A 25,494-nucleotide genomic window follows, 5' to 3' on the forward strand; every position below is an offset into this window, starting at 1 on the left:
TAACTATGATACAAAGAACTGTTTTGCATATGTCGCGGGACGCACAGTTTGCGCACCAGTTAAAACCGACGCATGCGCAAATTTATTTTTTGTTGCTTTATCGAAATACTTCATGTAAGCAAGATAGCTCAGCAGCTTTTTAATAATTCAGAAGTTTGGAAATGAATGTTGTATGTTGGTCGTCAATTGACAACAAGAAATATTTTTTTTTACTTATTTTTGTTTTATTCAACTATAAAAGTGATCAAGATTGGATATATGACTTGCAAAAATTAAACCGACACTTGGCGTATCCAGTGTTGCAGAACCAAGCACAAAGCAAAATTCTATATGCATCGCTCGTATTTACCACTGGTATTTACACACAATCTGATCGGAATTTTAAATTTAGTTGTGATATTTGACACGGTATTGTGTTTACAGATAGAATGGGTGGCTTGGGATTCTTTTAATAGTAACTGGTACGTTTTATATCATAATATTCTCATATTTAGATTGGCAAGGTGTTGTATGTAGTTTTACTTTCCATCCAAGATCTACTCCAGTTTGAATATTTAACACTATAAACTCGTTCTGAGATTATAATATTAAGTTTAAGCTTGTTCTTAGAACAATAAACAGTATTATTTGTAAAACGTGTCACATGCATTGGCCATAGGAAATGATTTTCAATTAGCTTTCAAAATCTAACTCTAATTGGTTCTAAATAGTCCTCTGTAATCATGTCACCTACCAGTGCTGAGTGCCCTGCACTGAATATATAGAGTCACTAGAAAAACTGATTGAGATAAGCCTATCTGTACACTAGGTAGATTATGGGCTGTTATAGCATGAATTATTGTATGTGGGTCATATGACCAGGTTTGACTTATAAAATACTCTAATTTATTATATAGCCATAGATCTTGAGTAACATGTCTTCAGAATTTGGTGGATATGGGAGCATCGAAGGTCAATCTGGGGGTAATCAGGATGATACAGGGGCCTTTGGAGGATATCAGTCTGAAGGTAATCACCTTGGGATCTCTATGAGTAAAGTTAGGGTACACCTTATAACCATTTACAGTATGTAGGGTAGAGTTAGGTCACCTTATTTATCATCTCCATCTTGTAGTATTTCTAATAGAGTATTCAGTGAAATATTAATCAAATTAACTTAAGTTTTAAATGGTTTAGATTATGTGATATTCCAATCCTTGAGTGACACTATCAGTAGCAACATCTTTCAAATAAATAGCAATGGTGAGTGAAATGTTGCAACAATAATATTGTAAATACCAAGGTTAATTATATTTTGCAATATCAATCTTGTAGTACAAGCACTGGAGAGAATCTGTAAACAGCTTGGAAATCAGCTCAAAGAATTACCTTATGATAAATTGTAAATACAACATTTTTTATATTCTTTCTTGATGTGAACATTTTTAAGATGTAATGCATTAATTTTCGAATATAACCAGGGAGCAGCGTGGCAGCGTCTTCAAACTTTGCATCAAATGCAGTATAGCAACTGCCTAAAATAGCCAAAACACTTCCCAATGTTTTGAGCTGAGAATCATCATCAGAAGAGTTATTATGAGTGACTGTTGTTATATCACATTTAATACCAAGTTGTTCCGGTGTAATGTTTATATTTTCTTCACATTTACAGACATCATATTCAACAAGGGACAAACAAGTTGGTCTCTGAAACAACTCTATCTCTCAAACGAATGATAAATCTTCAGGGTGGCACTATTTCAGAGAAGGTAAGTTACTGAATTCATGGAGTTTTGAGTTTAATTATCAAGTTGATAATAAGATTGAACAAATTAAACAAATATTTCAAAGGAGATCTACAGCAATTTTTTTAAAATCTTTCCTGCTCTTTTAAAGGAAACGTCCGCAAGAGACAAGGTATTGACGGAGTCGCCAAAAAATGGTTTTATCTTTTCATCGCCAGAAGCGAAATCTCAACGTTTTTCTGTGAAAGAGAGTTTAGAAATGGCTGACAACGAAGTGACGATATTTTCTATAAATTCTCTGCCAGCATTATCGCCTTTCATCAACCCTAAGTTTACAATATTTTCTCTCGCTCAATTAAAGATTTTTTTATAAACAGGTTTCATTTTCGTTCAGTGATCCAGTCCCGGTTAAGAAGGTAATTCGCACGCAATCGCAATAATTTTCAATCTAGGAATTTGAATAGATTGTGTGATTTTTTTAACCCGATTTTTTTCTATTTTAGAGTTCAGCTGCATCAAAAGAGACATTCTTTAACCCTTTTTTGCAATCTCAGAAAACCTCAAGCAGTTCTAAACCGATGGTGAATCATTCCTCAAAATCAACTTTAAGCGTTAATCCTTTTTCAAATGACATTGGTACAGGTCAGGTTCCACCCGCTAAGACGCCTGGGAAGCCTGAGCCAGCGCAAACCATCGATTTAACTAAGCGGTTTGCACCAGCGCCTAGTTCGTGGGAATGTGGTTCATGTATGTTGAACAATAAGCCGGACGCCATAAAATGCGTGGCCTGTAAAGCGCCAAAACCTGGGAAGAAAACAGAGAAGCTTGGTGAGGACAAACACGTGATCGACTGGAAGACAAAGTTTGCCCCTCCTAAAGATTCATGGGAATGCAGCACGTGTTTGATAAGGAATAAAAATGACTTGAGTAACTGTGCTGCGTGTGAGACACCGAAGCCTGGGGCTAGTTCGATTGTGGATTTGAAAACCAAGTTTGCTCCTCCAGTTGGCTCATGGAAATGTTCAACGTGTTTGATACAAAATAAGGCTGGCGATTTGAAGTGTGTCGCGTGTGAGACGAAGAAGCCCGGTAGCCCGAAGTTTGCTCCTCCAGTTGGCTCATGGAAATGTTCAACGTGTTTGATACAAAATAAGGCTGGCGATTTGAAGTGTGTCGCGTGTGAGACGAAGAAGCCTGGTAGCCCGAAGTTTGCTCCTCCAGTTGGCTCATGGAAATGTTCAACGTGTTTGATACAAAATAAGGCTGGCGATTTGAAGTGTGTCGCGTGTGAGACACCGAAGCCTGGGACTAGTTCGATTGCGGATTTGAAAATCAAGTTTGCTCCTCCAGTTGGCTCATGGGAATGTTCAACGTGTATGATACAAAATAAGGCTGGCGATTTGAAGTGTGTCGCGTGTGAGACGAAGAAGCCTGGATCGAGTTCTGGCGATGATTTGAAGCTCAAGTTTGCTCCCCCCAGTGGCTCATGGGCATGTCCAACTTGTATGATTCAAAATAAAGCTGCTGACTTGAAGTGTGCTGCATGCGAGACGAAGAAGCCTGGTAGCCCGAAGTTTGCTCCTCCAGTTGGCTCATGGAAATGTTCAACGTGTATGATACAAAATAAGGCTGGCGATTTGAAATGTGCAACTTCATTATTCTCTTTCACTGGTTCTAATCCAACTCCACTGGCTGCCACCACAACAACACCTGCTCCAAACAAAGCACCTTTTTCATTTACCGCTTCCAAAATCGCCACAACATTGCCCAACATTGCTCAGGTAAAAGATTGTCGATTCAACGCTAACTCCGTGTTACATCAAAGTGTTGTGGAATTTAGTTAACGCGTGGTTGAGCACACCAACCATAAGAATAGTCATTTACATAGTGTGCGCAGATATAGTGTCAGGGTCGTAAATTGTATATGTATTGTAAAAGGAATTGTTATGTAATGTTAATAGAATAGTGTAGTATAATATAACATAGGAAAGGAAGGTTCGTGGTAGCACGTTGTAGCAACCGCGAAACCAGTAATAACGTAAGCGGACGCAAATGTGGGCTGTAGGGGAGGAAAAAACCACAGAAAAACATCCTGTGGTTCGGTAAGAGATGCGTCAGAGAAACGCATCATTGTTTGGTAAAGCATCCTGTTTTAGTATTATAAATATAAGTTGAAATCATTGTTGTAAGTTAGTTGTGTATCAGAGCATGAATTGTTAATTCCTGAATAAATGTAAAATTATATACAGTCCCAGTGTGTGAGATTGTGGACCAGCGAAGCGGAAAATCAGACTTGTTTGGAGATTTTCAACACAAAGCACTGTTTTATTCATTATATATCATACAGTGGTTCATATCACTTGCTAACAACTCAAATTACTTTTCTTTTGAACAGCCATCAGCGGCTCCGGTTGTTGAAAATCAAAACTCGATGGGAGGGGAGGAAATGGACGTTGATTCAAATAATAACTATGATCAGGCCACCTTCCCTCAGGTCTCTGGTGGGTTTAACTTCACACCACAGCAACCAGGTATGCGAACTGTTGAGATTAACATTAGTTACACCTTTGTAGAATGCTAACCATATTAGACCATAACATAATGACTGATCAGTGTTTCCATCTTTTTGCAGGCGGAACTTCTAATCTATTTTCCGCTGGATCCAGTGGAACACCAGGAGGGGTCTCAGGGGGTTTTAATTTCAATGCCAGTAGCGGCATTGCCCCAACATTTCAGTTCGGAACAGGAAACCCGAGTACACCTTTTGGTGTAATTCCAACAATGTTTAATATCGGAATTCAATCAACCACGCCGGGAAACCGTTTTATTAGAAAAGCTGTAAGACGAACCCGGAAGTAATTGTATAAAACTTGTCAAACAAAAACGTGTAGACTATGAATCAATGAGGATTGCGAATCATGCATCTCTGCTGCCGTAGTTCTGGTCTGAACTACCTAAAAATGCCATCTCTGGGTGGAATTGATATTTCTATTTGCCTAAAGAAAGCTAGTTTTCTGAACAAGATTATATAACCATGCAAGCCAGTACTACACGTCGCCAGGAGACAATGGACTTCAAGACGTGGCCGTTTCAACCAGAAAACAACTGAAGCCTGGTGATTTTTTTAAACTTGAAGACTGAATTGTATCAGCTACGACGAAACTTCAAGGCTTGAGTTGAAAAACTGGAGAATATCGAGAACCTTTCTGTTCCTAAGGAAAATATATCCTTACATTATGATCGGATTTCGGACTTACAAAAACTGTTTTGAGCATTTTTATTTAAAATATCCTGAATTAGATAGTGTTAATTTTCGGCTGTGTTTAATGTACATAAATACACTCGCATTTACACCAAGTCAAACCAATTCAAACTATAGCTATTTTATTCAATAAGATAAGGATAAGGAAAAAATTACGCAAAATATTTTTTTTTATAGTGTATATAACGGGGGAATTTCGTATAAATATTAGGGGTGGGGTGGGGGGAGGGAAATGATAGGATTTCGAAGGATAAATAAAATAGTAAGTTTTGAATTGGGTTGGTTCGGAATATAATATGAAAGTTGATGTAACTGGTAAACCTCGTATTTAGTTTGGATAATCTGTTAAAAAAAGATGATTCACTTGAAAACAGTTACTGAGAATGTATTGCACAGTTTTGTCAACCTGTAGTTACAGTATTTTCGTCTCTTGGAGAGCTCAGACCTTAAAAAGGCTTTTTTTTCGACAGATTATCCATGCTTTCACACGAAAGTCGAAACCTTGTGTACTACTGATATTGATTGGTGGAAAAAAATTACATACGATTAAAAATGATCCTTTTCAGTATTTAGCATTGACATAACAGGCTTTAATAAAACCCTTGAGTAGAGTCTTCAAATTTTTAATCATGTTCCCTGTAACTATGATACAAAGAAATGTTTTGCATATGTCGCGGGACAGTTTGCGCACGCATGCGCAAATTTTTTTTGTTGCAGCATACTTCATGTAAGCAAGATAGCTCTGCAGCTTTTAAATCAGAAAGTTTGGAAATTAATGTTGTATGTTGGTCGTAAATAAATTATTGACAACAAATATTTGTTTTTTACTTATTTTTGTTTTATTTAACTATAAAAGTGATCAAGATTGGATATATGACTTGCAAAAATTAACCGACACTTGGCGTATCCAGTGTTGCAGAACGGGCCAGAACCAAGCACAAAGCAGAATTTGATATGCATCGCTCGTATTTACACAAAATCTGATCGGAATTTTAAATTTAGTTGTGATATTTGACACGGTCTTGTGCTTGCAGCTAGAATGGGTGGCTTGAAGTGATTCTTTTAAAAGTAACTGGTACGTTTTAACTTTTGATTGTCTTTTTTATATCATAATATTCTCATATTTAGATTGGCAAGGTATTGTATGTAGTATTACTTCATTCATCCAAGATCTATTCCAGTTTAAATATTCAACACCATAAACTCGTTCTGAGATTATTGTTCTTAGAACAGTTACTAAAACAGTATTATTTGTAAAACGTGTCACATGCATTGGCCATAGGAAATGATCTTCAATTAGCTTTCAAAATCTAGCTCTTGCCTCTTTGTTCAAAATAGTACTCTGTGATCATGTGACCTACCAGTGGTCTGCACTGAATATATAGAGTTTTAGAAAAACAGATTGAGATAAGCCTATCTGTACACTAGGTAGATTATGGGCTGTTATAGCATGAATTATTGTATGTGGGTCTTTATGACCAGGTTCGACTTTTTAAATACTCTAATTAATTATATAGCCATAGATCTTGAGTAACATGTCTTCAGAATTTGGTGGATATGGGAGCATCAAAGGTCAATCTGGAGGTAATCAGGATGATACAGGGGCCTTTGGAGGATATCAGTCTGAAGGTAACCACCTTGGGAACTTTATGAGCAAACTTTAAGGGTACACCTTATAACCATTTACAGTATGTAGGGTAGAGTTAGGCTTATCACCTCTGTCTTAGCCTCATATAACTCAAATTTTAAATGGTTTAGATTATGTGATATTCCAATCCTTGAGTGACACTATCAGTAGCAACATCTTTCAAATAAATAGCAATGGTGAGTGAAATGTTGCAACAAAATATGCGAAATGCAGAGGTTAATTATATTTTCCAATATCAATCTTGTAGTACAAGCACTGGAGAGAATCTGTAAACAGCTTGGAAATCAGCTCAAAGAAGTACCTTATGATAAATTGTAAATACAACATTTTTTATATTCTTTTCAATATGAACATGAAGATGAAATGCATTCCAATACAACCAGGGAGCAGTGAGGCAGTGTCTTTAAATTTTGCCTGAAATGCAGTATAACAACTGCCTAAAACACTTTCTGATGTTTTGACCTTTCAGGAGAATTAATTAGTGTGAAAGGCTGTTGTTATATCACATTTAATACCAAGTTGTTGAGGTGAAAAGCTTATATTTTCTTCACATTTACAGACATCGTATTCAACAAGGGACAAACAAGTTGGTCTCTGAAACAACTCTATCTCTCAAACGAATGATAAATCTTCAGGGTGGCACTATTTCAGAGAAAGTAAGTTACTGAATTCATGGAGTTTTGAGTTTGATTATCAAGTTGATAAATGTTTAAAGACTGAACAAATTAAACAAATATTTCAGAGGAAACAAAGACTTCAACAAGAGAGATTAAAAGATGAATTTGAGAGTTCTATTACAAAATACAGAAATATTCAAAAGGTAATTACATAGTTTATGTGCTGACAATTTAATTTTATATTGCTATACCAGAATGAAAATAAGAGTTTATTTTAGAAACTGGCAGAGAAAAGTAAACAAGTTATGAATTCAAATGCTGCAGTGAGTAAAATTTCATCAAATGCTTTGAAAAACACGGTTTGCAATCAATGTTTCTGCTCCTAAAATGACTGTCAGGCAAGATCTAAAAATTCCCTTATTTTCAGCTTTATGATGGAACAAGACAAACAACTCTTTGCTACAATTCTTTTTCACACTAATTTCACGTTAGGTATCCTTCAGATCCCACAAAAATGATCAATCTCAAGAATCTCATGATGATGATAAAACCAGACTCTTGTCTGATGAACAGCAAAGGTGATTGTTGCATATCACATCATAGTGATGAGTTGTATCTGAACAAATAAACACTAACATAATTATGATAATCACCAGAATTAAACCTATATCTTGACTTGGCTGAAAGCAAGCAAGTGAAGCAACTAGTATTTTGTGCCACAATTTTTCAGACAATTTTATTTTTCATTTCTTTCCATTCTCACACCCCAGTCAACAGCAACAACAATTAGAAGATTCAGTTTCACTGGATCAAAGTTTGTTGGAAGAACGAGAAAGAATGATAAGACAACTGGAGGTAACAAATCTTCCATTTTCTGTCTAAATCATCTTCAAATTTTATCGTTTATATTCGTAACTTCTCCTGCATTGTAAGGAAAAATTAAACAGACATTCTTCACAAATAAATGATTGTTATTAGAGAGATGGACGGACCTATAGAACCACACCTTAAGTCATAACCAGAAATAAAAGGTCCCAAGGAAAATTCATTTTTTCTCTTTCTATATAGTCTGATATTCTGGACGTTAATGAAATATTTCGAGATCTGGCTTCGATCGTCTATGACCAGGGAGAAGTCGTTGGTGAGCGATGATACTTTTGTTTCTTTCCTGTTTCCTGATCTGCTAAACTCACAAATGCCATCTTTCTATGTTTCCTGCTTCCTAATCTGCTAGACTTACAAATGCAACACAAATGCCATTTTTCTAGACTCAATTGAAGGTCATGTGATCAGAGCACACGATGACGTCGAAAATGCAAACGAACAGTTGCAAAAAGCCAGTATTTATAGGGTAAGACAATGAATATTGGTTGAGTTTGAAAAAACAACACAATTATGATCTATGTGAAGAACAGTTTTTGTGCAACTGTATGGGACTGTCCTTTGCAAGTAAATATGATCTTTACTCGAGATCAAGAGAGGCTAGTTTACAGTAGAACTGATTTAACTATTTCATTTCTATATTTTAGAGAAAAGCACGGAAGAAAAAGTGCTGTTTGCTTATAATATTACTCATCGTACTGGCAATTATTGCAGTAGTCATTTATGTTGAGACAAAATAATAGGAATTCTAGTTTCATTACAGTAATTATTCCGAACTGAATATATGTAGTATCGTAGTTTACACAACCTCAACCTAATGGTCACTCCATTGAAAAAAAAAATAATGGTCCATGTACTGTATCTTGTTTCGTTACCCTTGAGGAAATGAGCGTTCATAGTTCACGTATGTCAAATGGAATTAGCAATCCAGTGATTTTACGTGTATAAAAGGTGTAGTCTGGAGGATTGCATTAAACAATAGCATTAAATTTCGTATTGTGAATGGCTTTCAGAAGATTTTAGGAATATGGATAGATCATAGATCGCAAATTTATTGCTCTATACTGATAATAATATAAAACTTTGGATGATCTGTAAATCTGTCATCATTTCATTTTACTGAAGAAATGAATGAAAAACCATTGTGTCACGTTTCTTTAAAATAGACCACCTTGAACGTATCAAGGTAAAAGGAAATTAAGGCATTTAAAATAATTTTATATCATCTACCACTCTACGTTTTAACAAGGTCAAATGAATGCTTTATCGCCGAAAATCGTTGTTTAACAATAGGACTAACGCAATTTGCATTCATTTCACCTGGTTTTATATAAAGCCTGATTCTATCTCGCCGTGAACAACTGAACAAGTCATTTTAACATCCTCCATCTTGACATGTTCACGACTAAAGAGAAACCATGCTTTAAGGCGGATTTCCACTTACAGCGAAATCTTTCGCTAGCGAAATATTTGCATATTTTCTTTTGAATTGAGAACAGTCAAGTCGCCCTAATTTATTTATGCTGTTAAAATTCAAAAGAAAATATGTAAATATTTCGCTAGCGAACGATTTCGCTGTAAGTGGAAATCCGCCTTTAGTTTCGTTGTTTATCATGAGTTAACATAACGTTTTAATCTGCAGCATCCTTTAACACACGATGGAGCACAAACTGCTGGGCAATCACCCGGACATGATGTCCTTTTTAAATGAAGTCGAATGTTTTTATATTTCTCACGTTTGAAAAGTTGCTTTCCATTTTTTGATGAATGGTTAATGTTTGCGAGTATTTGCTTCAAATATGGTTGTGACAAGAGAGAGAATGTCGGTAAGTAATAATTAAAAGTAGCACGTTGTTGTTGTCTTATTCCCCTCGATTGTTGTCGATATTGTTGTGGTTGGTTGTCGCGTTCTGGCTGTTGGTAGAGTTCTTGTTGTTGGTAGCGTTCTGGCTGTTGGTAGCGTTCTGGCTGCTGGTAAAGTTGTAGCTGTTGGTAGAGTTGTCGCTGTTGTGTTTGCTGTTGCATAGCTTGCAATTGCTGTTGCTTTAGTCGTCGCATTTTAGTCTGTTGTTGTATTCCCTGTTGTTTTAAAGGTTGTTGATGCGCTGGTTGCATATTTTGAAGCTGCATTTGGCGTAGTTGTTGTTGTTGTTGGATGCTGGGCTGTTGTTGTGGTTGGATGGTATATAGTTGTTGTTGTTGTCTTTGCATGCTGGGCTGTTGTTGTTGTTGTTGAAATCTTGCCATCTCATCCTGTAATTCTTCATAAACTGGTAAATGCCTCTGTAAAGAATTTTCAGTGGGAAGAAAAGTTATTCTTCCATTCAAAGCTTTTCCAGAATTTATGAAACTATTTGATGTTGTAAAGCTGTAATCCTGCGCTGTAAAGTCATTCGGTTTACGAAATAAGTTAGGTTGACTTTGATGTGAATTTACGTTTCTTAAAATATCATTTTGTGGTGTGACTTCATGGTTTTTTGTCAAAAAAGGATGATTCCGTAACTGAGGAGCAGTTTGACCTTGTTGAGGTGGTTTAGCGTTTTTTTGTTTTGTTGGAAAAGTTCTACAGCAATAAACAGCACAATCAGGAGATGAACAGGAGCTTCTTGTATTCAAACAACTTGAAGGACATGAATCCGGATCATCTAAGATAAGAATTGTTGCAGAGAATGGAGCATGATGACTCTGGTATATTGGGGGGGAGCACCCTCGTAACATGGGGGAGAGGGGAAGTGGATCAAGAGGAGTAAGAGAGGAAAAGGTGGGATGAAGAGAAGTAAGAGAGGAAAAGGTGGGATGAAGAGGTATAAGAGAGGAAAAGGTGGGATGAAGAAGAGTAAGAGAGGAAAGTTTTGAACAATTATTCTTTCATGCTGTTCTGTAAACCTTTGTTCACAGCCCTAGTCTGCAATGAAGCCTTTGATAAATTTAAAAATATAAAAGAAATAACGTTTACTTACTTTCACTCACCATTTTGCAGTGAGACATGTTCTAGGAAGATTTTCTCTCCTTGGACGAGACCGTCTGACTCGAGTTTTGTCCGTAATTTATCGAGAGGGTCCGAGGGAGCATCTCCATCTGGTGAAAATCTTAACTTAAACTCTGCTGTCACTTTATCTTCCGCCGTTTGACTGAAATGTAATGTTGTGTAGGAATAATTAGCGGATATCATTCATATAATGATTGATTGATTAATTGATTGATTAATTGATTGATTGATTGGTTGATTGATCGATTGATTGATTGATTGATTGATTGATTGATTGATTGATTGATTGATTGATTGATTGATTGATTGATTGATTGATTGATTGCAATACAGACATACGCGGTTAATAATGACATTACCTGAAACCCTCAAATAACATGTCTACAAACCAATCATCGTCATCATAGAGATTCATTATCTACAAGGAAAATATCATCCTGGTCATCCAGGCTCGTTTGGGGGGCTCTGAAATCAGCGAAATGTCATTGGTAACTAAGTCTTACTGCATGGTCCAGGTGTTTTTTCATGGCGTTGTACCGCGGACTCGTCTCCTGTCTCAAGTTATCCGACCAAAGTTTCTCAGGAAAACTTAAGACGACCAAATATGTCATGATATCTACGAAGATGTATCTACGATGAGCTTTGCGTAACAAAATATCTCTTATCTATCATGGCACATGAACTAGGAATTCAACGCGATGTTCACCTTTTAATCTTTTCTTACAAATAAATCCAAATTTCTCTTGACAAGCTTTATACATCCATCCCTCTGTTGCTATTGACAACGCTCCACATTTCCGCCCTTCGCTGACGTCATCCTGGTAGGAATTCCAGTTGGAATATGGCATTGAATTACCATCGACCCAGATCAGGTCTTTGGTATCAGGATGTACGCGATCACTAAGCCCGATCCAGGCTTCTGTTCCCTCATCCTTGGCGAGCATACTTCGTACTGAGATCTCTTCTTCAACACTCTCAAGTGACGTCAGTGAACTGTGTTCATCGTCGCATAAATTTGCTGCCTCTGTCCATTTCACATTGTTGTTAAAATATCTGAAATACATTGCATTCTGATCAAGGGTTTTGTACGTCTCTTTGTAGATTGGTAGGTCTGTTAATTCGTATAATTTAATGGTCATTATATTGGCTAATAAGTCAGTATTCTTTGGCAACCAGGCTATTGTTATTGTACAGCTGTTCTCGATTACTCTGGCCTGAGTTGTTGCTCTCAACCTTCAAAAGCATTCTTTCATTAATCTTACCTGTAACAACTCTTTTTAAACCTATGCCAGCCTTTAGGGCAGGAATCTGAAATGTATTTTGAGAATCATTCAAGTCACAATTTTCTTGAGTTTTGTATGTGTCTGGGCCAGGTTTATATATAAGCGTCCTGGCATGTGTTTGGGCCAGGTTTATATATAAGTTTCCTGGCATGTGTATTACAAAATGAAGATCATTTAGGTGACAAGAATATTGGGTGAAGGATTTAACGTTTATACACTTCAGTCAGCAAATCAGAATCTACATTGCCGGCTGTGTTCCTCATCTGTTTCTAGTGTAAAATGTTTTCAAATTTACCTGCGCCTCGTTTTCCAGCCCCAGTTCCTGAAAGAGAAGAATATTTTGTTATAGAATGATAGCCACGCCAATCATAGGATATTTCACTCAGGAATGTAACAATTTAACTATAACTGTCTAGATTCTTACCCGTGACTGGCAAAACATTTTCAACAATTTCTTTCTTGTTATTTCCTCTAGGACTGAAGAGAGCCGCCACGTAAGTTCTCAAACCAGATCTATCCTGAGCAATACCAACACCAATCTACAAAACGGAAGGTAAGAAATATCAGTCTCGATTTTATTTCAGTTTTTGTAAACGAAAACACTTCTCATTAACCTGTTGCGAGGCTCCCCACACAAGTTGTGTGAACTGCGTTGATTTCGTAGAAACAGCTGGTTTATCCCAGGCATAATTCTTGATTCTGTTGTACCAATGTCTTGCAGCCGCAACTGGCACATTTGGCGCCAAGTCACTTGTTCCTGGGGAAATAAAACGCATCGGTTAAATAACCTATTGATCCGGCAATAATTCAAGTAGATAAGTCAAACGATGAAGAGACGTTTCTAAGAGTTTTATCAGAATTCATCTCTCATTCATCATCTCCAGTCCATGCAACTGGTTTATTTTATACCTGAGAATGTCAGTTGACCATACTGAGAGTTTACATCCACTGATTCATGATCTTCTTCTGCCATTTTCTGCGCCCACAACTTCGCTTTCTTATCGAGGTCAGCGTTGATTCTCAGCTGAGCAGCTCCGTGCATCAACCGATATTTATTTATCTCATTAACCAATATCTTTTCATATTTATTGCCTTTGAACAGAAGTGTAAGTTATTAAATCATGATAACCTGTAGACACTCGATAAATATTGTCTCAGAGATCAGTATATGTCGTACCCTATTGACAAACCACCTTTGCAGCTAAAAGCTGAATTACCTGGTAACGCGACTTTTATTTCGCTTCCTGGAACGTCATTTGGTTTTGTGACTTGATTGGTCTCAACTGTTGGTTTTTCATTTTGACTGCCATCGTCAGGTAGTCCCTCTGTCGTCCATTCAGTTGTTGTGCCCTCTGTGGTGTATGGGACGTCTGTTGTGTCACTGTATATGTTAGAATCTGTTGTGGTCGTTGGATAAGACTCTGTTGTCGTTGGATAAGAAGCTTCGTTGGTACTGGCCTGGTATACCTGAGGTGATACTGACCATGTTTGTTGACTGGGTTGTACAGGAACTGGCGGACCTTCGAATAGTTGCTAAGCATAAGTCTAGTTTCTACAATAGTGACCTCTAGATTGACAATTTAAGAAACAATCTACTTGTATATTACCATTGTTGACTGGATTCATAGTCCATGATGATGGCAATCCTGCCAGTTGTTGAGGATTAAAATTGTTTGATTGAGCGACGACAGAACCAAGGCACAATAGAAATACAACAGGTTTACACATCGCGAGATCTAAAATTCAAATTCACGAAATCTTCACAGATTGCTTCGAGACTTTGATCGATGCTATCTCATTTGATTTCCGTTCATGACGGGTGCATTCACGTATGGAAAAAGATGAATCTTTTAGATCAAGAGATTTCAAAATCATTACGCTCAATCCAGGCAAAAGATAATTTATATTGCTCTCGTAATCTTCATGATTAAAAAAAAAATTATATTTTCATTAATCAAACGTTTGTACGACATATACTAACCGCTAAATAAACAGGTTGTTTTTGAATGGAGCTTTTGTTGACTACATAACGTCTTTTACGACTGTTTTGAAGCCAAGGATTTCGCAGCCTATTTCCACGAAAATTATCCTAGTTCTTCTGTCTTTCCAACAATTTTATTTAAAACAATAGTTTAACGTTAAAATTTGCTTCTCAATTTTCTTCACAAACACAACAGAATGAAGTAAAATGAACTTGTGAACTGAGACGTAACAAAGCACCAAAAATGTTTTTGTCTAAGAAGATTTTGCAGGTTTTATTATTGTTTAGATTTTGACAACCAGCTGTCTGTTTTCAAGGCTTTAAGATCGATGATATTGCAAGAAATAAGTCGGCCAAGACGTGTTCCCTTAATGAAAATTTATTCTTTGTCTTGCCTTGGTTTATACACCTTTTTTTTGCATTTCATATCTTTCACTGCCTGGTGATCGTCGCCTTAAAACAAAGCTCAATTGTTAGATAAAACATGAATGTACTATGAATTTTTTTATGCTTATCAAATTCTTATCAAATTGATTCGCATTTCGTATGCCATGCATGCAGCGCCTAGAGTTTCCGCTTTTTGCGTCCGGCTTACGATGAGACACAAATCGAGAAAAATAATTGTCGATAGCAATAATGCAATATGAAAGAAACTTGTGGTGTTCTCAGACAATTATTCAATATAAAGCTTGGATATTGTGGACCAGCAAGCTCGTCATAAATGTACGCCTTATAGGTGTTGTTTCAACCGCCAGCATATAATTTGGATAAATTTTCACTCAAACCAGCTTATTTTAATCGATTTATTAAACGTCGAACACTTAATCCAATTTAGATTTGTTAGGATTCCGTAGTTGAGCTCAGAGATATCTCGTCATGGCAGTTTGTATGTATTAGTTGCGTGTTTTTTAAACATCTCGTAGCAGTTATATTCAAAATATATTTTAAACACAAGACTCATGCTATATTTTTGGCAAGGTCTAGTGGACCTCGTCGTGACATTGTCATTTCCAAACAATCTTCACACAGCAGGAATCCCTCGTTACGTACATCCATAACATATTTGGTAATACGATCTCAGTGTCTTTGTTCTACATTTCGGTTTGATCTGCTTTGATCGTCTGTGTCAAATGCGCACTATGGCAGAGTGTCTAAACACTCTTTGTTTTATTCTGATATTATTTGTATGTAGTTCCACGAGTACTTGTCCAAGACGCTGCTTGTGCTATAGTGCAAGTGAAGGACCCAGTGTTCGTTGTCTCACCAAAGGTTTCAAGACTATTCCATCAGTACCCTCGTCTACCGTCGTCTTGTGAGTATTAAAACAATTATACATAAATAGCGCACCAGATTCAGTTCTCTTTTGCATATTTTGCGCGCTTTAAAGAAACCCAGTTAGAACTGTGGTTAGTGTGACGCAAATTCTGCGCGGTTCGCTAGAACAAATATGATTTGGCGCAGCTGTGGGTTGACAAAAAAAATTCGATTAAATCGTATTTACTATATTTTGACAGAAACATATGATGGTGAAGTGTTTGTTATAATAAATTTCATAGTGAAATTCTTTGTAAATCAAAGAACGGACGCTCAAACGTATGAAACGAATATGGCTTGTTACATATTTCTTCTCGTGAAAGGCTATTTTAATCGTTGAACCGGTGTTTTTAAACCAAAGAGGTCAGATGTGTTCTTCAGTTAACGCTCTCTCTAATTTGATCTGAGACAAATATGGGAGTATTCTTATACATAAAACAATTGAAAAGTTATCAGGTTTTCCATTTGGGGTTATGTTTTCTTCATGTCTGTTTGTAAATAGGCCAAAATCTTTCATCAGTTTTGAGTGGCTCTTGTGAACATACGATGGTTCATGCCGTGCTGATAGTTTGCTGCCATGTTCTCGTTCAAGTGTCTCATATTTTACTGTAAATTTTTTATTTTTTCAAAACCTGAGCCGACGCATTTTGACGTTCCTAATTCCTTTCTAACTATATTTCCTAAAACCTAAAATCGAATTATTTTTTACACCCAATCCCTGCAATTGTTGCAAACCTGTCTCGACCTGACAATATTAATCCAGCCTCAATAAGGATATCATCTACTTCACTGTCATTGAACTATTTTGCTTTAGGTTAACCGACAAATTATTTATTTACCATTTACGAAAGGTCAAATAGTTTTCATTTTACACATAAATAAAACACTACAGTGAAACTATATCTCAGAAGAAAAAATGAATTATCTTTTAATTAATCTAAATATATGCATCATTTAACCTTTTTTTGTTGTTTATATAAAAAGAATTGCCAACGGTAATTTAAATATTTTTTGAGAAAAGTTAGTGATATAGTGAGATTGTCAACATAGATTTAACGCGAACCAGACATTCATATTTGCATAATTAGCGCGCATGGTTACTGATGATCGGCGCACCATATTTAGGCGTTCAACAGGAAGCATAAATGATATAGTCTATACCTAATAACGTGTGCGAGTTAAAATGATTTATCCATAAAACAAACTTAATTCTTATACTTGTTTACTTGTCATAATTATGATGTATATTATAAATGGAATTTAGAAATATATGCGAACCATTTTGAGATACTCAAAATACTAGACATATTTATACGTCAAAGAAAAGTCCCGATGCAAAATCCACTTATTTTTGAGAAGTTTTAAATACACGCCCAGGTTTTTTAAACTCCCTAATTTTATTATTCAAGCGTTCAGTTAATTTCTACGACTTTTAACTTAAATTCTGTTTTGATTTATCTGATATTGTTCCAAAGATAGCCCTGATTTCTTCAGGAAAAGACAACTAAATCCTCTCTTCCGGAAAAGGAATATCACAACACATTGGAAGAGGTTTCCACCAGATTTGTCATGAGATATACATCATCTTCTCTTTTTAAACATTTTTTTCATAATTAGCGATGAAATATGTAACGGATAGTGATGGTCACTTAGGGATCAAAAGAGCTGCTGGGATTTGAGTTATTAAAAAAAAACTGGAGTATGGTGACAAGCTGTAATCATGCTGGGCTTTGATTGAAATATTTACTTGAGATGAGCGAAATGTCTAAATTCGAGGTCTTAAACAGAACAATGCCCTTGGCCTTGGGCCTTGTTGACCGCACAGATTGTGTTAAAATGAGGCGAGGTTGAGTGCTGACGCTATGACACATGGCTTTCATTCCTCGAGAGGAAGCTAGGTCTTCAAGTTTCCTGTTTAAGACGAGACCTGCTGAGTGACATTCTGGGGAATGACCTCCGGATCACAGATTAGTCCTCTTAGAGCAGGACAATAGTATTATATCGTTTGCGGTTAATTGCCCTCTGCCCTTGTCTTTCGAAAGAGAATACAAGGCTTATTCAAGACTATTTTTTGCGCGTCAAATCTAAATTGATCAGTGAACACGAGAGTTCAATATTATCTCGTGTTGATCTTAAAAACGCTCTAACGCGTTGTTCAAAGATAAAATGCCATTGGTATTTCATATTTGATATAAATTTAGGGTATATGACTTGTTCATCGAATGGCTCTCTGTAGACCAACATCAAAGGATTTAAGGCTTGAGGGTGGATGACCTTCAACATATTTTAAAGATTACTTTGTACTTATTTTTTTTATTCGTACAATTTGATGAAAACATCTTCCTGCTGTAACTCACTTTTATAAAAAAAGATATCTGGACAACCCGGTTTCTTTATCTGCTAGAAAAACATCCTTCGTAGACACAATTGGCGATAAGAAAACAACCACGCGCGTGTATAGTGTATTTACTCTGTCGACATGAGTTTAATCGTTTTCTATTCAGAAAATCTCACCATAACAAAAAAGAGAGAGATAGTTCATTGATATGTGAGGTGTCACATACTTGTTGTTTTGAGTTCCTGGGAAGAAACCTTCATTCAAGAGCTTTGTAAAAACCAACAACAATTTCAAACGTTGGTAATAGAAAACAAATCGTTACATTTTCAAAATAGCCTACATGATTCAAGTCGTGAGGAATAATTAGTGATTTAGGTTTCCTCCTGAAGTATTCGTTGATTGTAAACAACACGAATTGCATCTGAGAAACAGTTTAGAGCAAATAAAACTATTCAGCTGGCGTAAAATAAAATAAAATGTGTATTCGTTTCGTTACAGAGATCTGAGATTCAATTTCATTCAACGCATTGGTAGAGATGATCTCCAAGGCTTGGCTAACTTGAAAACTTTGTAAGTAGTCACGTTGAGTCACCCTTAATCTCCCCCCAGGCTATCCTGACGACAAAGGAATAATGATTCCAAAACGTCTTTCATGGAAATTTGAAGAGGAGGGCTCTGTTGACGACGGATTTACTACGATAGTTTGAATGAAATATTTTCGTGTATTTCAGGCTGTTAGATGGAAACAATATTAGTCGTATTGAGCCTGGAGCCTTCAGTGGACTTACGAGGTTGAAATATCTGTAAGTACCCAATAAAGTAATCACCATTTGATCTGAGATGTGCTTCCAGTGTCTCTCTTAGCCTATATATTGTCCTTGTTTTAAACTCTTAAAGTTAGCATTAAGTTTTTGTGAGGAAGTGACGAGACCTTGGTAAACGTTTGAAATGTTCGTTTCAGATATTTGAAGCATAATAATCTGAAGTCGCTCAATTCAGAAACCTTCTTCGGTTTGACCAACTTAAATCAACTGTAAGTTTATTTATGTCCGTGGATTCTTTTGACCAATTTCTGATAGTGAAAATATGTTTTAGATATCTTCACAATAATAAAATAGAATATATTGGCTCGAGGACATTCCAAGATCTAAATTCTTTAGAAAGCTTGTAAGTCTAGTTTTAACATACATAAACAATGTGCTTACTAGTATTTGTAGAATAACGTTTAATCCTGGTTCTCTAACGTTTAATCTCTTTCTAATGTAGGTTTTTATCTAATAACAAGATTCGAACTTTACAAAAAGGAACGTTTTCTAGTTTATCTTCCAAACTGAAAAGATTGTGAGTAAGATATTTTGATCGATAAATTGGCCAGTGTATCTACACGTGTTCTTCTTTACCATGAAGCAACCTGTTCTATCAATCTTTCAGACATTTAGAACGAAATCCATTAGAATGTAGCTGTGATTTACTTTGGTTAACCCGGTTTCTTAAAAAACTCAAGCCAAACAGCAGGAAAGCAACATGCTTCATTTCTCCCGATCCTGAACGTCACAAGATCATCCTACTTACACTTGAAGATCTTAACTGCAGCGAACCAGAGTTCGTTAAAATTCCACTTGATGTCGTCATTAGTTCCAGACCTCCTAGTCGCGCGTACTTCTATTGTCAAGCAACTGGTCATCCAACACCAACAATCACGTGGTTGAAGAATCGTGTGCAGTTGGACACAAATGAACATTATGTTGTCCTCAGTGATGGAACTTTGGAGATCCACCGGCCGGGCAAGGAGGACGAAGCTACCTATCATTGTCTCGCCCGGAACTCCGCTGGACAGAAGGTTTCAGGCGCTCGTTTGATGTATTATGAAGAGGAAGGTAGGTTTCAGTCCTAACTTGCGTTACAAGCTCTCTGGCGATAATCTTTGGGCGATTTCCTTTATTCCCAGGCTATTTCACTGGTATTTTAGAGTGTTTCAAGAAGTCTGCATTCAAGCTCAAACCACGACTGCTAATTGCAGAATACTTCTTATAAGAGGCTACATATAACTATATGTATCAATATTTATCAACAGTTGCTCCCAAGTTCATCGATATCCCGGAAGACACCCAGGTGGTGGAGGGTAATGCACTGATATTAAAGTGTTCCTCCGAGGGTATCCCCAACCCCAAGATTACCTGGAGTAGAAATGCTCATCCTATAACTCCGTCCCGTCGCGTGAGAATATTAAAATCTGGTAACCTGCAAATATCTGAGGCGAGAAGACATGACCACGGAGAATATACATGCCGAGCTCAGAATAAAGTCGGTTACATTACCAGATCTGCTACGCTTGTCGTTAAAAGTAAGTTTAGAAGAATGGTTCACCTGTCTATCACTGAAAGTTATCTTTTTGAAATATGCACTTGTTAAACAAAATATCTAAATGACGTTATTTTTTTTCTGTCCAGCGACTCCAGTTTTCAGTCTCAAACCTGCTTCAGAAACTGAGGTTGTTGAAGGAACATCAGCGTCACTCCCATGTCGTGCTGATGGCTACCCAACACCTGCTATGACCTGGTTCAAAGATGGGACTAGATTACCCTCTGAGGAACGTCATGTGATTTTGACGACTGGAAGTTTGAGGATATTACAAGTTCAAGCACGTGATGAAGGCGTGTACACATGTCAAGCTATTAATGTGATTGGTGTTAGAACTGCCCGATCGAGACTTGTCGTGAAGCCTGAAGGTTAATACCATTTTGTTATTTATATCGAAAACGGTATACTCGACCATGGTCGAATGTGCCAAAAAACGGTATACTCGACCATGGTCGAATGTGCCGAAAAATGGCAGCTGTTATACCACATTTGATGCTAAGTTATTTACATGATTGCTAATAATTCTTCTAGCGAAGCCTGAGATAATGTCAATCTCTGAACATGTGTTTGTCAATGTTGGTGACTCCGCCACCTTAACTTGCGTTGCACAAGGCGATCCTATTCCTCAGATCACGTGGATCAAAGATGGTATTCGCGTGACGAATGGGAACAGGTTCGTGCTCCAATCACAAGGTGTACTGAGAATCAGAGAGATTGGTAAAAATGACGAAGGAACCTATGAATGTGTCGCAAGAAATGACGCTGGTTCTGACATCGACACCGTCAGACTGACAGTTCGAGGTAAGACAACAGCTTAAGATGAAGGGAAAAAACTAAAGAATAGATAATTTTATCACCTCTTTAACTTTCAGCTGCGGCGACAGGACCTGGAGACAGATTCGTCAACTCTTCCATCTTGCAAGCGAAAGAAAATATCGACCGAGCTATCCAGAAAACGATACAACGTATGTTTGCAAAAGCCAGACCCAGTTCCCCTGGTGATCTACTCGCCTTGTTTCGCTTTCCAAGTAAGCAAGCAATTGAGATCGCCCGCGCTGCTGAGGTATTTACCGTCAATGTATTAAAATAGATGTGAAAGAATTGTATACGAGAAGAAGATGCCTCTCTAATACACCCCCTCGCTAACACCTCTCTAATACACCCCTCGCTAACACCTCTCTAATATACCCCCTGGGTAACACCTCTCTAATACACCCCCTCACTAACACCTCTCTAATACTCCCCCTCGCTAACACCTCTCTAATAGACACACCCTTCTCATCAGCACAGTCTGCTCCCAGATGGACATATCTAATCCAGATATTTCGGTGACTATGTGAGAGAGATATCTGCATTAGAGCATTATGCGAGTTTTAACGAAGATCATCTGTTTAGGTATTCGAGAGAACGATCCAACTGATCCACGATAATGTTGAGAGGCACAAAATGTTAAACATTAGTGAAATATCTTACAATTACTATGATCTGGTATCACCTTCCTACCTGGAGATGATCGCTAACCTATCTGGATGTACCCAACACAGACGAATGGTAAACTGCACCCAGAACCTGTGCTACCATAAGAAATACCGAACCATTGATGGTACCTGCAATAACCTGGACAATCCAATGTGGGGATCTTCACTGACCGCATTTAGGAGACTTCTTAGACCAGTGTATGAGAATGGATTCAACACACCAATGGGCTGGCGTAACAAAGATGTTCTACCCAGCGCTCGTTTGATATCAACCCAGGTTATTTCAGCTGCTAAAAACGCACCAGATGAAGCATTCACTCACATGCTGATGCAATGGGGACAGTTTTTAGATCATGATTTAGACTTTACTGTCACAAGTCCGAGCAGCCAGAGTTTCACAGACGGCGAAAACTGTACAAGCACTTGTGAAAACCAGTCTCCTTGTTTTCCAATCTCGATCCCAGCCAACGACACGCGTATTAAACGACACAAGTGTATGACGTTCACTCGTTCTAGCTCGGCCTGTGGTACTGGTGCGACCTCGGTGTTTTTCAGCGTTGTATCAACACGTGAACAAATGAATCAAATCACGTCCTACCTGGATGCCTCGAACGTGTACGGTTCGTCACGTGATGAAGTAGAACATCTGCGAGATCTTTCAAACGATAATGGCTTACTGAAAACTGGAATGGATAAAAATGGCAAACCTTTGCTACCGTTTAACGATGGTTCGCCGATCGAGTGTTTGAAATCTGAGAAAGAGAGCCCAATCCCATGCTTCCTTGCGGGTGATCACCGCGCCAACGAGCAACTTGGTCTGCTGTCTATGCACACCATATGGATGCGCGAACACAACAGGATTGCGAAACAACTGCGCGTCTTGAATCCAAATTGGAACGGCGAGAAAATTTTTCAGGAAACTCGAAAAATTGTGGGCGCCGAGATGCAGCACATAACATACGCACATTACTTACCCAAGATTCTAGGAAAATACGGCATGGATATTCTAGGAAAATACGAAGGATATAAACCAGATACAGATGCAAGTATATTTAATGCGTTTGCAACGGCTGCGTTTAGGGTTGGACATTCTATGATAAGACCGGTACTGGATCGTGTGAATTCATCGTTTCAAATGATAGAAGAAGGGCATATTCCATTACACAAAGCATTTTTTGCCCCGTACAGAATTGTGGAGGAAGGAGGCATTGATCCACTTATACGTGGCTTGTTCTTCAGCCCGGCAAGGGACAGACGAGATCAAGATGGCGTACTAAATATGGAACTTACAGAAAAATTGTTTGAAATGGCGCATACGGTTGCCCTTGACCTTGGTGCGATAAATATCCAGAGATCACGTGACCATGGCTTGCCCAGTTATAACGAATGGCGCGTATTGTGTGATCTTGAACCTTTGAAAACATTTGAAGACCTAAAGAGCGTGATATCAAATAACGATATTATTAAAAAGTTAAAAGATCTTTATCTTGACGTGAATAAGATTGAACTTTGGGTCGCTGGGATATTGGAGGATATCATTCCCGGCAGTCTATTGGGTCCTACGCTCCAGTGTCTCATTGCAACACAATTCAAAAATCTCAGAGATGGGGACAGGTAAATTCTTTTAAGTTTGCAATCTTTTTTTGCGCACTTAAGAATACCGGAAACAGCAAATCTGTAACATGAAAAATCGAAAAAAAGTATTTGGGAAAGGAAGTGCATGTCACATAATACTTTGAAGAGGGTATTAAACTGAAAGAAATAGCTGAAAGATTATCCCATAGTTTGTGAACGTCCTCACAGAGGTTTTAATGCTTGTCAACTATCTTCATTTCAACCAGGTTTTGGTATGAATATGATGGTGTGTTTGAGCCAGCGCAATTAACACAGATCAAGCGGGTAACATTGGCTCGGGTACTTTGTGATAATGGTGATAATATAACCCAGGCTCAGCCTGATGTGTTTTTACGAGTGAATCATATCTCTGGTTATACGTCTTGTTCATCTAAACCAAGTATTGATCTGCGGTTATGGAAGGAATGTTGTTCAGGTATCACTTTTTCTTAACGAGGAAAAAAATCATAGTTGATCCAATCAATAAAAGTGTATTCGTTATATTCAGTTAAACCGTCTTCTCTCTACATAGAAAACTGCTACAGTACTGATCAGAGCTTCACGTTGTCACGCAGTATAAGCGATGCTAAAAGACGAAAAAGATCGTCAGATTTTGACGTGGAAGTATTTAAGGATGAAATAGATCGTTTTTCTGCCACGGTTGACGAACTTCAGACCCAGGTTTTCTCGCAACAAAAAACGCTTCGAGATATCATGGACAAGGTACCGAATTTTAAACAATAAAATTGACTTCCTGGGCCTTAAAAAACAGCGAGTTTAGAAACACCTGTTGAAGCGAAATGCAAAAAAATTCAACGTTTCCATCCAAAGGCTTTTCTTCATTGAGAGAGCTGTGAATGATTTTATATTTGTGTTTTCTTCAGGTGCAAAACTTAGAGAAAAAACATGAACCAACAGTTTGTGTAGATGACTTGGGAAAAGAACGTAAACTTCATGAATCATGGCAGGTTTCCGCATGTAAGACTTGTGTCTGCAAGGTACATTTTGCAAATTATTTCTTTCCACCAAGTACTGCGTATACTAGAAACATTGAACGACTGTGAGTGATATTCCAAACTCTTTATTTCAGGAATTAACAACCGAATGTGAAACTAAAATTTGCCCCGAGAACAAGTGTGACAATCCACAAATATCAGAAGACCAATGCTGCCCCGTCTGTTAGTTATGTTTCTTAGAAATCTCTGACAATATCCTGGAAATTTTCGGGAGAATTTTATGTATTTAATACGTTCTCAATGTTGGTATTTCGTAAGAGATCTGGATGACACGGCCACATAGATGGAAGATAGATGTAAATTGCTTTGGAATTTGTTTCTATAGATTTTAAAACACATGTATTTGAAAAACTTATGAAAACTTTTCTATTTAGTGTCCAGATTTGTTTTTTTTTCGCTTCTTGCCTGCCATTTTCTTTCACGATTCTTTTGCCGCGACTCCCCGGCATAGGACGATAAATAACCGGAATTATGGTATATTCAACCTTGGTAAGGTATGGTATAATCGATTTTGGATTTGGCTTTCTAACCATTTGCCGAAAACCCTGGAAAAAGTTGGCACTAAATACGCGTGCCTTACAATCTATGCCTTGTAATTGCCAAGGCGTAAGGTTTAAAGATACTAATAGCGGTACTATGGCAGGGACCGCGGAGGGGGGGGGGGCTGGGGGGCTTTAGCCCCCCCAATAATTTTCTAAATACATTTGATTCCTTTATAGCGATTTTTATATGGCCGTAATAATACGAATAAAAACTCCTCATAGTAAGTTGTGTAATCATAATTATGTGTTCATTTTCATTGAAGTGTTTACAAGAAAAATCTAAATAGATAAGTATGGACCCGCCCCCGAGGGTTCACTCTTTCGGCTTCGCTAGCCCCCCCAATCCAAAAACTGCTCCGCGGTCCCTGTATGGTATAAAGGTACTGACGAAGGCCCTCAGGTCGAAACGTCGAGAAGTGTTCTGTCTATTATGGCAGTTGTTATA

The 25,494-nt window shown here is 37.5% G+C and overlaps 3 protein-coding genes across 5 annotated transcripts; 2 read left to right on the plus strand and 1 right to left on the minus strand.

Moving 5' to 3' along the window:
* The first annotated feature begins 159 nt into the window (after window positions 1–159).
* On the plus strand, window positions 160–9,297 carry LOC114528688 (syntaxin-12-like). 2 transcript variants are annotated; one of them, XM_028550365.1, is made up of 12 exons: window positions 160–461; window positions 897–1,008; window positions 1,177–1,242; window positions 1,315–1,381; window positions 1,652–1,748; window positions 7,377–7,454; window positions 7,530–7,574; window positions 7,744–7,829; window positions 8,022–8,106; window positions 8,320–8,392; window positions 8,520–8,602; window positions 8,781–9,297. In XM_028550365.1, the coding sequence occupies exons 2-12, from the start codon at window positions 915–917 to the stop codon at window positions 8,871–8,873; spliced, it is 867 nt and encodes a 288-aa protein (XP_028406166.1). In that variant the 5' UTR covers window positions 160–461; window positions 897–914; the 3' UTR covers window positions 8,874–9,297. The 2 variants fall into 2 exon arrangements, with proteins under 2 accessions (XP_028406166.1, XP_028406165.1); XM_028550364.1 differs by lacking the exons at window positions 160–461; window positions 897–1,008; window positions 1,177–1,242; window positions 1,315–1,381; window positions 1,652–1,748 and adding exons at window positions 5,709–6,061; window positions 6,504–6,615; window positions 6,745–6,810; window positions 6,882–6,948; window positions 7,194–7,290 and having other exon boundaries at window positions 8,781–9,292.
* Window positions 9,298–9,985: 688 nt separating this feature from the next.
* Window positions 9,986–14,770, minus strand: LOC114528768. Its single transcript, XM_028550479.1, has 13 exons — window positions 14,387–14,770; window positions 14,013–14,141; window positions 13,623–13,925; window positions 13,315–13,497; window positions 13,020–13,162; window positions 12,830–12,944; window positions 12,701–12,727; window positions 12,385–12,430; window positions 11,829–12,175; window positions 11,626–11,738; window positions 11,482–11,540; window positions 11,094–11,264; window positions 9,986–10,778 (listed from the first exon to the last, which is right to left on the minus strand). The coding sequence occupies exons 2-12, from the start codon at window positions 14,131–14,133 to the stop codon at window positions 11,096–11,098; spliced, it is 1,626 nt and encodes a 541-aa protein (XP_028406280.1). The 5' UTR covers window positions 14,134–14,141; window positions 14,387–14,770; the 3' UTR covers window positions 9,986–10,778; window positions 11,094–11,095.
* Window positions 14,771–15,444: 674 nt separating this feature from the next.
* LOC114528766 (peroxidasin-like) lies at window positions 15,445–24,885 on the plus strand. 2 transcript variants are annotated; one of them, XM_028550477.1, is made up of 16 exons: window positions 15,445–15,698; window positions 18,537–18,608; window positions 18,770–18,841; window positions 19,000–19,071; window positions 19,134–19,205; window positions 19,305–19,379; window positions 19,470–19,915; window positions 20,113–20,382; window positions 20,489–20,767; window positions 20,931–21,200; window positions 21,272–21,462; window positions 21,795–23,491; window positions 23,719–23,927; window positions 24,024–24,214; window positions 24,376–24,489; window positions 24,582–24,885. In XM_028550477.1, the coding sequence occupies exons 1-16, from the start codon at window positions 15,517–15,519 to the stop codon at window positions 24,672–24,674; spliced, it is 4,305 nt and encodes a 1,434-aa protein (XP_028406278.1). In that variant the 5' UTR covers window positions 15,445–15,516; the 3' UTR covers window positions 24,675–24,885. The 2 variants fall into 2 exon arrangements, with proteins under 2 accessions (XP_028406278.1, XP_028406279.1); XM_028550478.1 differs by lacking the exon at window positions 19,134–19,205.
* Window positions 24,886–25,494: the final 609 nt, after the last annotated feature.

This window comes from Dendronephthya gigantea, unplaced genomic scaffold (genome assembly GCF_004324835.1).
Source record: "Dendronephthya gigantea isolate DGI-Jeju-01 unplaced genomic scaffold, DenGig_1.0 000051F, whole genome shotgun sequence".
NCBI lineage: Eukaryota > Metazoa > Cnidaria > Anthozoa > Malacalcyonacea > Nephtheidae > Dendronephthya > Dendronephthya gigantea.

Bases quoted from the DNA above. Each gene is read 5' to 3' on its own strand.
- LOC114528688 (XM_028550365.1), top strand. From the start codon at position 915: ATGTCTTCAGAATTTGGTGGATATGGGAGCATCGAAGGTCAATCTGGG. The intron at 8,107-8,319 runs GTAACAAATCTT...CTTTCTATATAG, and splicing joins GAATGATAAGACAACTGGAG to TCTGATATTCTGGACGTTAA. The intron at 8,393-8,519 runs GTGAGCGATGAT...CCATTTTTCTAG, and splicing joins TGACCAGGGAGAAGTCGTTG to ACTCAATTGAAGGTCATGTG.
- LOC114528768 (XM_028550479.1), bottom strand. From the start codon at position 14,133: ATGTGTAAACCTGTTGTATTTCTATTGTGCCTTGGTTCTGTCGTCGCT. The intron at 13,926-14,012 runs GTAATATACAAG...AACTATTCGAAG, and splicing joins TATGAATCCAGTCAACAATG to GTCCGCCAGTTCCTGTACAA. The intron at 13,163-13,314 runs GTATAAAATAAA...TTATTTCCCCAG, and splicing joins TGGTCAACTGACATTCTCAG to GAACAAGTGACTTGGCGCCA.
- LOC114528766 (XM_028550477.1), top strand. From the start codon at position 15,517: ATGCGCACTATGGCAGAGTGTCTAAACACTCTTTGTTTTATTCTGATA. The intron at 18,609-18,769 runs GTAAGTAGTCAC...CGTGTATTTCAG, and splicing joins TTGGCTAACTTGAAAACTTT to GCTGTTAGATGGAAACAATA. The intron at 20,768-20,930 runs GTTAATACCATT...TAATTCTTCTAG, and splicing joins ACTTGTCGTGAAGCCTGAAG to CGAAGCCTGAGATAATGTCA.